General features: G+C 42.7%; 1 protein-coding gene across 1 annotated transcript in view; it reads left to right on the top strand.

The window, feature by feature from the left end:
* Window positions 1-1,920: 1,920 nt before the first annotated feature.
* Window positions 1,921-12,093, top strand: part of Itga1 (integrin subunit alpha 1) — a 153,911-nt gene continuing 143,738 nt past the window's right edge. Inside the window, exon 1 of the mRNA XM_005356825.3 lies at window positions 1,921-2,384. Coding sequence (XP_005356882.1) covers window positions 2,324-2,384 — 61 coding nt within the window. The 5' untranslated portion in view covers window positions 1,921-2,323. The remainder of the gene's footprint in view (window positions 2,385-12,093) is intronic.

The raw sequence follows: 12,093 nt of genomic DNA, 5'->3' as shown, positions 1-12,093 counted from the left end.
GGAAGATCAATAAATTAAAAAAAAATCATAACTGCACATAGTAATGCTACTGTTAGTGATCTTATCACCACTGAGGTTTTAACTCCAGGAGGATACACACATACTTAAATTGGAAGTACAAGTCAGCACCCAGCAAAGAAAGGAAAGGGTCTCACTACTGACCACTTTGATCATATTATTAGAATACCATAACAGTATGTTATAATATGATATTTACAATTTTTGTTGTCTAGTGAAATGCATTGTTTTACACGTGTCCGTATCTACATGCATAAGCACACACATAAACACAAATATGTATATATACATAGGTAGACTGATTATATTTTGAAAACTAAGTATTTGGGGAAAATACGATTTCGAAAGTATTTATTATGAGTTTGAAGTGCCTGAGCATTAATCAATACTTACTGGTTATTTTGTGAAGTCCATTGGCTCTTACAGACAGGCAGAAGCTACACAGTGGATTAACCAGGGGACATGGGATATACATCAGAAGGTTTTTGAATGCAGGTAAGGGAGCCTGAGTAATGTCTAGTAGGGATGAACTATGATCCCACAGAATACTATTTTTCTAGATATTTGGGGAATTTTGAAACTGGAACTGAGAGAAGACATGAAAACCAAACCCAGTAAGCATGTGTCATTTCGTGTTTGTTATACAATTACCTGAAGCATAGATGAGAAAGGGAATCCCTTGCCGGTGGACTAATGGGTCACAGGAATGAGGTTCCATTTCTTCAACTTCTGCTGACTGCTTTTGAGGGAGGGCCTCACTCTGGGGTGCAGGCTGCCTTTGAATTGGCTGTCCTCCTGCCTCAGGCTTTGAGTGGTGGGATAGGAGGCATGTGCCACCATACCTGACCAACTCGCCGTATTCTTGATCATTAAACTTCCTTATCATTTGTCCTTTTCCCTTGGAGCTGCCATGTTTCTTCATTTGACATTTACTCAGTGATGCTTGCGGGCATCCAAGCCCCTCCAGCCCTGTGGAAGCCGCCTTGTCATGTAGACAGAGGGCCCTCCTTCGGGTGGCATCGGCTTGGTCTGATTCTTGCTAGACAGGGATGTTCCAGTATTTGCTGATTTTGACTGATTTCTGCAAAGGGCTCTCTAACCAAAACCCACCCATCCGTTCCTTTCCCTTCTTTGAAATTCTCTAAGGTGCTGAGGCGCTTGAAAATGACACGTATTTCTTGAAACTAACACTAATCTTGAGTGACGAGGCTAGAGAAGCTGACTAACTCCGGGCCACCTCTCCTAGAAAGAAGTAGCATGAAATGACTTAATATGTATTCATACAAGAAGGGGAAAAAAAACTAAAATAAGTACCTTGAGTTCACTATTAGAGTCAGTCTCCAGTGTTCAAACATCCTAATTTAGCTTAGACAAAATAGCCCACATTCCATTTCTAAAAAGACAGCCTGCCTCCTCACCGCCGTTTCCTTCATTCTTCCTTGCCCACACACAGCCTAGTCTCTTATTTTTCCTTTTGCCATAGTCTTACTCTCTCTCCCCACCCCCAAACACACACACACAAATCATAATCCATAACTTCCTTTAATCAGGAATCTTCTTAAAAGATCAAGCAAAACCCTCAGCAGCGCTTGTCTGAGATGAGGACGCCCCGGTGATGAGAAGGATCCATGGCCAAGTCCAGGCGTCCAGTGGCAAGAAAGGGATTTATCCGACACGCTGACTTCCTTGCGGGTCTGATCCCTTCTGCGCCGCTGGAAAAAGGCAAGCAGCCTCCGTTGTAGGTGTAAAAGCCCGGGCACTTTTAAAGTGTTCCTCCTACCCAGATCCGAGCGAAGTCCAGGGGGTATGAAGGCGGGGCCACTAGGCTGGCGACACCCTCCTGAAAGTCCAGTCCCGCCCTCCCCACCACCTTAAGGATTTGGTACTTGAAGCAAGATCGCCCTCTTAGTGTAAGGCAGATGTCCCTTTAAGGTTTGCTTTGCTGCTGCCCGTGGACTTTAGCCTAAACACCATCCCGCGAAGTTGGCTTTATTTGTCCATGTCTCGGATAGAGCCTGGGAGGCTGCCAGTGAGATTTCAGAGAACCAGCGCGCTAAGGGGCGGGAGATGTGGCAATCGGTCTGGGATGTGAAAAGCGTGGAGCGGACTTAGAGGCATTCGACCAAAACACAGGAAATCGCTCCTCGGCGACTCTTCGGCGCTGCAGCCGCTGGGGCCACCACTGGACACCCGCAGAGACCGCCCAAGTGACCCAGAGTGCAAGGCACCAGCGACCGGTCCTGCCAGCTCCTGCCAGCTCCTGCCCTGGAACCAGCACGTCAAGGGTACTGCGGCGACTCCAGCCATGGTCCCCAGGCGCCCTGCCAGCCTAGAGGTCACTGTAGCCTGCTGCTGGCTCCTCACCGGTGAGCGACCCTGCTTTCCTGATCATCTCTAGTGGGGCTTGGTTGGGGCTCGCCTAAGGGGTGATGACGCACGGAACAGAGAGAGGATCAGACAGGACAGGCTCTCAGGTAGACCGGCCAGGTCACAGTACTGAAGGAAGCGCCTGTGGCCAGCTGGAGAGTGAGGGAGGCAGTGCCGAGAACTTTCCAAGTACAAGAGGCTTTTCGAATTAAAGTTGTTTTTATGTTGTGAGCTGTGTATAAATATTTAAGTATTTGAACTTTTGGAAAGGAGAGTAATCGGGGATGCCTGACTAGCGTGCTATGTTGCTGCCCTAGGGTCGCTCAGAAGCGGGCTTTATAGCATGTTCTTCCTGTTTAAAACTTAGGACCCTTTTTGCTACAGAACAAGGAAAGACAGGCAAAACTACTTCTTGTCTCAATGTGACGTTTCTACATTAGCTCCTAAGAGGCGGAAAACTTTGAAATCAGAACGTTTAGTATCCAATTATCACAGTCTTTGCGGTCTTTCAAATACAAAATGTCTTTTCAGGAAGACTTAGTACGGTCGAAGTGCAGTGTTAGATCCAATTGCGAGAAACTGGGAGACATTTGGATTGTCCAAATGGCAGCAGTAGCTGGGGTCACAACCTTTGTAGTAGTTTCCAGTTGGGGAGGTGAAACTGAGCTGGTGGGGGGGGGAGGTGCTAGAAGCAACAGATTATCACCTTGTTAGCCCTTTAATTGCTGGTTGTCTTTAACAAGCCATGATATTCAGTTGTTTGATGTTTTCATTGTTGGCATGCTTAACTAGTTAATTTCACATTTGACTGTTAACTACCGGGTCAGTTAACCCAGCACTGAGTGACTAACCACTGAGAACCCTTAGGTTCACTTAAGAATAGATCATCATCAGCAAGCCGTCTTTTCTCCCAGTGAAGCGGTAGAGGGAAATTAATAATGAGCTATGGGCTTTTCCACACATTTCCCACTCCTCAGGAAAAGTCCAATAACCCAAGCAGTGGTAACTTGTGAAGAGCACTACAGACCAGGGAATGGCTCCACCTACTAGCTATGGCTGTGACCCTTGTTGCAAGCTTGACCTGGGGTTCTTTTCCAATCCCTGCTTTCAGAGATTGGATCTTGCTGTTTTGCAAAATTTGAGTTGTTTACCAATTACTCAAGCTGTATCTTTCTTTCTTTTCTTTACCAAACATTCGGTCCCTGCAGAAGTGAGGTCTGTGTATTCTCTAAAGAATGACAGTTTTCCAAGAGGGGCGGGGATGACAGAGTTACAAGTTCATGGCTGTTTGAGAATTAAAGGAGAAAAGGCGGTAGATATGTCTAAAGGATGTTCAGGTTTTATCGTGTGTATAATATTCAGAGCGCTGTTGACCCAGGGAGGACAGGTTACTTATGTGTAGTGTATGTATGTCCATTTCACAAGATGGCATTCAGGATTTCAGGTCTGACTTTTCTCTTATCAATTGCTCATACTTGGAAACCTCTCAGCAATTTACAGAACTGCATTTAACCCGGTGTCTTACGGACATACCCACTTGCGTATGATATTAGAGAGCTTAAGTTGTTTCCCAACTTCTAATCCTCTGTATCTATTTTAAGTAGACCCTGTGAGGTAGTTCATGATTGACTCAGATAAAATACAAAATTCTCAACCAATTGCCCCAATCAGAATCCTATATTCCTTTCCTATTACTGCTGCAACAAGTTGCCATTGATTTATTGGCTTAAACCAAAATATGAAATATTTATTGTTTTACAGTTCTGTAGGTTTTAAGTCACACTGTAATAAAATCAAGGTCCCTCCTAAGGCATTTCCTGTGAAGGGCCTAGAGTGGTTTTCTAGTTTTCCTCTCTGACTCCTTCAAAGTCACATCTTCTCCAAGTCTACCTGCCCAAGGTCCCTGTATCTATCTGGTACCTCTCTCCAGATCCCTGTTCAATTACATCTGTCAAATCCATTTTTAAAAAAAAAATATCTAAGGTAATATACTCAGCATTCATGGAGTAGGGTAAGGACATCTTTGTCGGGCCACTATTATTCTGCCTTTCCCAACCCTTGCACAAAGCATCCATTACATCCAGCCACATTTCCTTACACTGCTCACAATCCTCTTGCTCTTCTTGCCACTGTCGATATGATCTTGTTGTTTTATGCATCTACAAAAGAACCCACCCTTCCTTCCCACTACCCCCTGCCATCTAAACAAACTCTCCAGCTTTCAAAGCATAGATCATAACAAACCACCACCATTCTGAATGACTTCCCAAGGATTTACAACTACTTGGGTTAGTTTCTTCCAACATACATTAAACGATTTGCCAAAAAGTGTTCTCATTTATACCTAAATAAAGTCATTTTCACTGTTTTAGATATGCCTGAATCCCAGTGTAATATATGGTGAACACGGAGGGTTTAACTGAAGGGAGCTCCAAAAACAGACCACCTGAAGGAGGCCTTAGGGAACCAACAAAGGCAGGACACCTGGGATAAGCAAGGTAGATAGAAATCACTTGAAACAGGAGACCTGAAAAGAAGTCTTGAGGAACCTGAATACTGGAAGGAGGCTCCTGTATCAAAGCGCTGGATCCAGGGAGATAGCAACTGGATCAAAGTTGAAACCCAGCCAAGAAGAAATAGAGGAAATAAAATATACCTTCTCTCCTTCTCCATGTAATATCTTGCCCATTGCTATCACTGGAAATACCCAAATGGTTAGATTCTGCCCTTCAGAGAGATGATTACAATAACTAGCACAGATTAACACTGGAACTTACTACACAAAAGGCCCTGGGCCAAGAGCCTTGTAATGTTTTATCCTAATCTAAAAACGTAAAAGTTTGCATACACATCTTCCATATTTTGAAGGTGAAAAACAAAAAAAAAAAAATACTAAGGTTAAATGCACTAGGCCAAAGTCTCACAGCTAATACGTGACAAATGACTTCAATTTGCACCTCTGACCTCAAGTTTCCTGCTGCGAACAGAGCCGAAATGCAAGCTCATTTTCCTCTTGCTCTCAACTCCATGAGTCAAATGCAAATTCAGACAGCTAGAATACTTGAGTAAGGCCATAGCTAGGTCATGAAACAAGTGTTATTTCCATGATCGTTGGTGTATAGTAAAATTAAACGATAGTACACTCTCCCTTAAGTGGAATCTAAAGAAGATTACTTCCACCTCAGTTCATTCATACCAGGATCTAGAAACGCCCCTGGTGGAGGCCATTCCTCCCTAGAAGCATGGGTCATCTTCTGAGCCTTCTTTCCCATGCCAGCATTTCCTATTCACAGTGAAGCCCAGTGAGGAGGTGGCTGAACACGGGGAGGCAGTCACTGATCCAAAGCAAATGAATGAACCCCAGTAGCAGCTATGCATCAGCCGGAGAGACCAAACCGGGGGGACATTTCTCTTATTCAGTGATGGCTACAAAGGCAACAATGAATTCACTAGGAGTTCTTTATTTGTTTAGTTACAAGGCAATGAGAGGAAAAAGTATATATACCAAACAAGTTTGTTTTATTCTAGTTGGTCTTGATGTGAATATTGATGGTTAATATTAAGATAAGTAAAACCTACCTCTCGACTGTCTCTGAGGGTTACGTTTTCAAGAAAGGATTAGATCATGGAGGTTCTAACTTAATGATTTGATCAAGAGATGGATGTGAAATCTGAACAAATTATTGAGAGGTGGTGGAATCTGCTCTGTGGTTACAGGAAGGAAGTTCTTAGAGAAAAGTCCTTGGGGACTCTATTTTGTCCCCAAGGCCACTGCTCTGTGTCCACCATGGTGTGACATGCTGTTCTACTGTTAATAGAACAAATTAGTTGTATGATACATTTTCCGAGACTTAGAATCCAAACCCTATTCTTCATAACTGCTCTTCCAATACAGGAAGCACAAAATCGCGTATGTGAGTTCATGCTGAGCAACTGGGATCAAAGATGTTTTGGAACCGTTGCCCACAGTGCTAAAGTCAGAATAGACAGCCTGTTCAGGGCTGTCTGTGACTGCAGAACTGTATTCATTCTCAAAACAAGGACAGCAAAGTCCCAAGAGAGGCAAATGAGACGAATATATTCCTTTCCTCAAGGTTGCTGAACTCCTTTCAGACATCTGTGAGCCAACCCTTCTGAAGTTGCCTCTGGGCCTTTACGTGAGCAGTTGCTCCCTCTGCTATAGATCCTTAACTCCCATGCAAACGTGATTCCCAAGTGACTCACTGATGATCTGTACTTCCGCAGACACCAGCGTGCTCCAGCACCTTTATTTCTATAAAACCCCAAACCATACAACATGATAGCTGTCTTCCAACTTGTACGCTCTGTAAGTACTGTGTATGTTTTACCCTTAGTATCTAAGACTAATTGACACTTTTTTCTTGGTAAATTAAAATAATGGACTATAGATAAACTATTAAACTACTTAAAAGATGAGCCATCCCCTTTAAGTATATTCTTGGCCATATTTGACCATAATGAATAATACCACTGTTAGGTCTCAAATTTGGAATAAATGGCTAACCATTTAACATATCAAAATGGCTTCCAGGTCCTCCCAACATCCCTCAATTCCTTACTTGTTACAGTGTATGGCTGGCATACCCTGCCCTCTACCCTAAACTTCTGCAGCCCAATCTGCCTTCTCCTAGATACCCTCCCCTATAAAATGCAGCCATTTTGGTTACCTGACCCTTTTGTCCACTCTTTACCCTCATGGCCTCTTGGTTTTCTGGCTCTCCCTGCCTCTCCTCACATGGCCTTACGTTCTCCTCCACTATCCTTAGGAATAGTCATGTCCTCCCTTCTTTATGTCATTTCTCACCCACCCACCAATGAAGACTACATCATGTGATGTCGTACTAGACAATGTGAGCACTGAAACAGTCAGTTTGTAGTTTGCTAGGTTGTCACCAACATCCTATTAGAGAAATGTTGAAATGACAAAGACAATGGCACATCGGAAGATTACACCCAACACACAGTTATTGCTGGGGCCATCTCTGTCACATTTCTCTGTCCATGTGCAGACAGCATCTTGTTTGAACATGGTAGCTCATGCCTCTGTTCCATCAGTTAGAAGGCAGAAGCAAGTCGATTTCTAGAAACTCGATGCCCAGCTAGTTTATATGCTGTGTTTCAAGACAGCCAGGGCTACATAGTGAGACCCTCTCTCAAAACAAAACAACTCCCTTCCCAAACAAAATCAGCAAAGGAAAATCAAACATGAAAACTGGACCTTAAGGTTTCAAAGACACTAAGACAACACTGGGGTGCTCCCTCTTCTCAGTTTTTGTCTCTGCCAATCTTGTATATGATGAAGGCATGATTGCCCCTCTGGCATCTGCAGCCTCACCATTTCTCCCAAACAGAGCTGCCTGGGGACAGCTACCTTTGGGAGGAAGGGGAGAAAGCGCTGGGGATCAATGGCTCCAGTGGTGGCTGACTATGGACTTCCCGGCATGCTCTTGAGTGATGGCGCTGGGCGTGTATGAAGGACCCATTTGTAATCTGATCTTTTCTGTGACTTAAAAAGTCAGCTATGTGTTACTTGGTTTTTTTATTCTAGTAACGTTTTTTTTTTTGTTTGTTTTTTGAGACAGGGTGTCTCTGTTGCTTTGGAACCTGTCCTGGAACTGTCAGTAAAGTTTTAAGAGAAATAGAAATGTGTACATGCTTATGCCCAGAACCTGCTTTCTCCAACAACCTGACTTCTATAAACATTAACATCTCCCTGGATAAATGGGAAATGATCATTTAAATATCAGGAATAAATCCACATATTCCTGGGTGACTTATGGGAGATCTGCTGAAATAAATGACAAATCTTAGTTTTTAATAGAGCATCTAAATTGCATTAGGTCAGAAGACTCAGATGGTTTTCATATTTTATTATAAATTACGTTTTGTGTGTAGGAGATTCCATGTAGAGCAGATGAGTCTGAGATTTCCTCTGTAGCTGAGGATGACTGAACTCCCGACACCTCTCTAAGTGCTCACACCGCCTTAATACGAGTTAAATGTATTCTGAAAATTATTTCACTAACTATAGACTTTTAGCTGCGAAAACATTCGTTAAACATTTTATTATGCTATTTTTGGCAGACTATTCCTCTATTACACAGACACATACAAACAGAGAGACACACATTCCCATGTGCACACTAGCACACACTAGCACACAGAGGTGGCAGTGAGGGATGGTGGGGTGAGGGGTGGGTGGGCACCAGACATTTGACTTTGCCACATCAGCATTTGTAGTAAAAGAAACCTTAAATAGTGAGTATAAGAAATTTCTTTTAAAAGGACTTTCCACTTTTCCCTGTCACCTTTCCCCTATAATTAGCTGAGCAGCCCTCCGTCACACACTTTGCTTGTAGAGGTCACCAAGGAGCCTTTGTACAGCCTAAAGTTGGCATATTTTCTTTTTTAAAACGTTTAAAAATAACGTTTGTCCCCAGATATTCATAACCAGAGCTCTCACTGCTTATGTGTGCTGTAAAGGTCACATTTTAAACCATGTACAATAAATTTAACTGTCACTTATTACTTTAAAATATTGTAACAGTTTGTTCAGGAAGATGTGTTTAAAATCACTGTTTTCCCATGTCAGTGCTGATATCTGTAAAACTGAAATAGGTTTATAGATGTTTGCCCTAAGTGTAGCTTATGTATGTTGTTAGCAACAGCATCAAATGCAAATCAATTTCTTACATTTAAGATTTCAATGATGGTCAAGTTAAAAACTCTAAATTAGGGAACAGTCACTCACTTTTTTTGTGTGTGCCAGGAAAGTTTATCAACACAAGTTCACCACTTGTGCTGGGGAATAAAGAAGGTGGGCTGTGCCCTTCAGTGGTCTGGAAGACACAATAGGCACAGAGAGGTAATGCTGGGATATACTCCTGGGGGGGTGGCTTTAGCAAAGTAAGTTTTACCAGAAAGGGAAACAAAACCACAAACAACACCTCCTTCCACAAATATATATAAATAAAAAGGAATAAGTGCTAGGCACAAAGTCTTTTATTTTTCAAGACAGGGTTTCTCTGTGGCTTTGGAGCCTGTCCTGGAACTAGCTCTGGTAGACCAGGCTGGTCTCAAACTCACAGAGACCTGCCTGCCTCTGCACAAGGTCTTTAAGCACAATATTCACCCTTCAAGAGCCTAGAATCCTTGTTGCCATCATACAATCCATTCCTTGCACATTATTTTAACAGGAACTGTCTGTCCCCGCTCAGCAAACAAGGAGGCACATGAAGCACTGCATTCGCTAGCACAGCTAGGAAATGTGCTGCGGTACATAACCGCACACAACCCGGACAGGGAATACTCCCATGACAGTTAACTCCTGAAGCGATCCTGTTCAGATTCATCCTTACACTTAACTTCCGTGGGAATCTGATTTCTAGCTTCGAGCTAAGCATTCTTAGAGATTTACCAGAGTGCCTTGTTTACAGAACGCTACAAATCGACCAGCGAGCATTTTCCTGTTAGAGCATCAAGACTGTCAATATGAGAAGAGGAACAATCTGTTTTTAATATAAAGTGAAAAAAAAAAACAGAAATGCCCAGAGACTAACATTGGCAAACTCCAGCTTAAAAATGCCTCCCAAGTCTACCAATCTTTGTGCTTTTAGACCTGTTTGTCATCTATGTATTTTGTGTGTATATGTATGGGGGGGGCTCAAGTGTGCCACAGAGTGGGCGTGGAGGGTAGAGGACAGTAACCCATAGTCATTTCTCTCCTGCCTGGGCACCCAACTCCGGTTTGGCAGTGGGTACCTTTAGAGCCACCTCACTGTCTCGTGGGCCCAGTTCACACCATTTCTTGGTGCACAACCCCTCAACCCCAAATCACTAAATTGGGTTTCAGAAAGAGTCGGATTTAAGTGAGTGTACGAGATTGAAAACAAATATCATTGGTGTTAGTTTCCTTAAGTTGACCCAGCATAACCTTTACAACGGTAGCTGAAACAACTGACTTCAGTTCCTTCGGTCTTCAAGTAGAAGAAATTGAGTTTCCAGTAGACTGAGGGAGCCAAATGTCACAGTGGAAAAAAGTGAAGGGCAGAGAGCTTTAGCTCTCTGGACATTCAGCCCAATCCGCCCAGAAACAACAGACTCAAGTTGTTTGATGGCGCCATCGTGACTTTTTTTTCTTCTGGAAAGATTAATATGAACATGATGGGAAAATGAGATGTAATTAGAAAAATTCATGCGAAGGTTTCTGTTTTCAAAAGTCAATAAGCACAAATGACAGCTTCAAGCAGCGAGACTACATCATAGTCTTTTTTCCTTGAGGTTTTGATTCTTTGGTAAAAAAAAAAATGGAAACAAAACCACCTATAACCATAGTACTTTCTGACAGTCATGTTTATGTGAAATGAAATACATTTGATAACGATATCAGAGTGTTAAAGTGCATCTGGAACTTTAGTATGGCTGTCACACTTTACCCCTGACTAGCTTACCATTGCACATGACAGTGCAGACAAAAGACTTTGCCAGGACCATGGAAGGATACACGAAAGAAAACATCCTCGGTTCAGAGTTCAAAAAGGCCAGATCATGCGATCAAATTGAAATGGATGTGGTTTTAGGATGAGCTATTTCAGCTGCTCCTTCCAGATAGGTACATGAAACCACATGAGATAGGAAGTACTGACCACAGGATGAACAGGTACGGTATAAAGATTCCTAGGACACACTGGAACTGAAGGTTTTTCTCCTTGCAAAACAAAATGTGCCTCAAAACGAGAGTGCAACATTTACAGACAGAGCACTTCACCTTGAAAAGGACTTGTGATTGAAATTAGGAATTGGGACCCCAAATAACTTAAAATAATGGTATCATTATTCATTTTAAAATGTACTAAGGGTAACATAAAAATACTGGAGGGGGTATCTGATCACTCAACACTAAGTTCAAGTAAGAAAACAAAAACAAACAGAAAGTTCCTAGCCATTCTAGCTGTTGCAGAATGCGTTTCAGACCAAACTACATCTTTAAGAAATACTGTGATGTGCTCAACCGCCAAGGGCACTGACATTTTATGACATTTTAAAAGGTAGTCTAGGGCTGGGGATCTAGCTCAGTAGGCAGAACTCTTCCATAGCCCCAGGTTTGAGCCTCATAAAAGCCTGGGAATATAGTGGCGCAGGCCTCTAATCCCAGCATTCAGGGGTGAAGGCAGGAAGATCAGAAATTCAAGGTCATCCTTTACTATATACCCGGTTAGAGGCCATCTTCTTCTACATGAGACTCCACCTTGAAAAAAAAAAATAATCAGTTCAAAGATGTCTGCCTTACCACTTAGAGGAATCAGGAAATAGGAAGTAAAGTTGTTATAGGGTTTCTGTGTGTCAAGTTAGAAATAAATGCACGCATGTTTTTAAAGATTTCTCAAACATAACAATGACTGACTGAGTAGATATAAAACTGTGTGCAAAGAATATAATGAGTTTAAGATTTAACAAATGTTGAGGTGTGTGGGGGGGGTCAATGTATTTCAGTCCTTACAGGCTGACTCCCAGGCTGTCCATAGTGAACTGGTAAAGGTGTCAGCTAAAGAAGGCGGTGGGGGATAACAGCATGTAACGCATGTGTGCACAGATGGTTAGATATATAAAAGACAGATAGGTGGTTGGCGGAACAGGGTGTGAAGTTAATTAGGCCTCAATCTGAAGGCCAGTTACAGTCTCTTGAAG

Source organism: Microtus ochrogaster, chromosome 19 (genome assembly GCF_000317375.1).
Source record: "Microtus ochrogaster isolate Prairie Vole_2 chromosome 19, MicOch1.0, whole genome shotgun sequence".
In the NCBI taxonomy this organism is placed as follows: domain Eukaryota; kingdom Metazoa; phylum Chordata; class Mammalia; order Rodentia; family Cricetidae; genus Microtus; species Microtus ochrogaster.
Note: the sequence above shows the minus strand (reverse complement) of the source record. Positions and strands in the feature narration are given on the sequence as shown.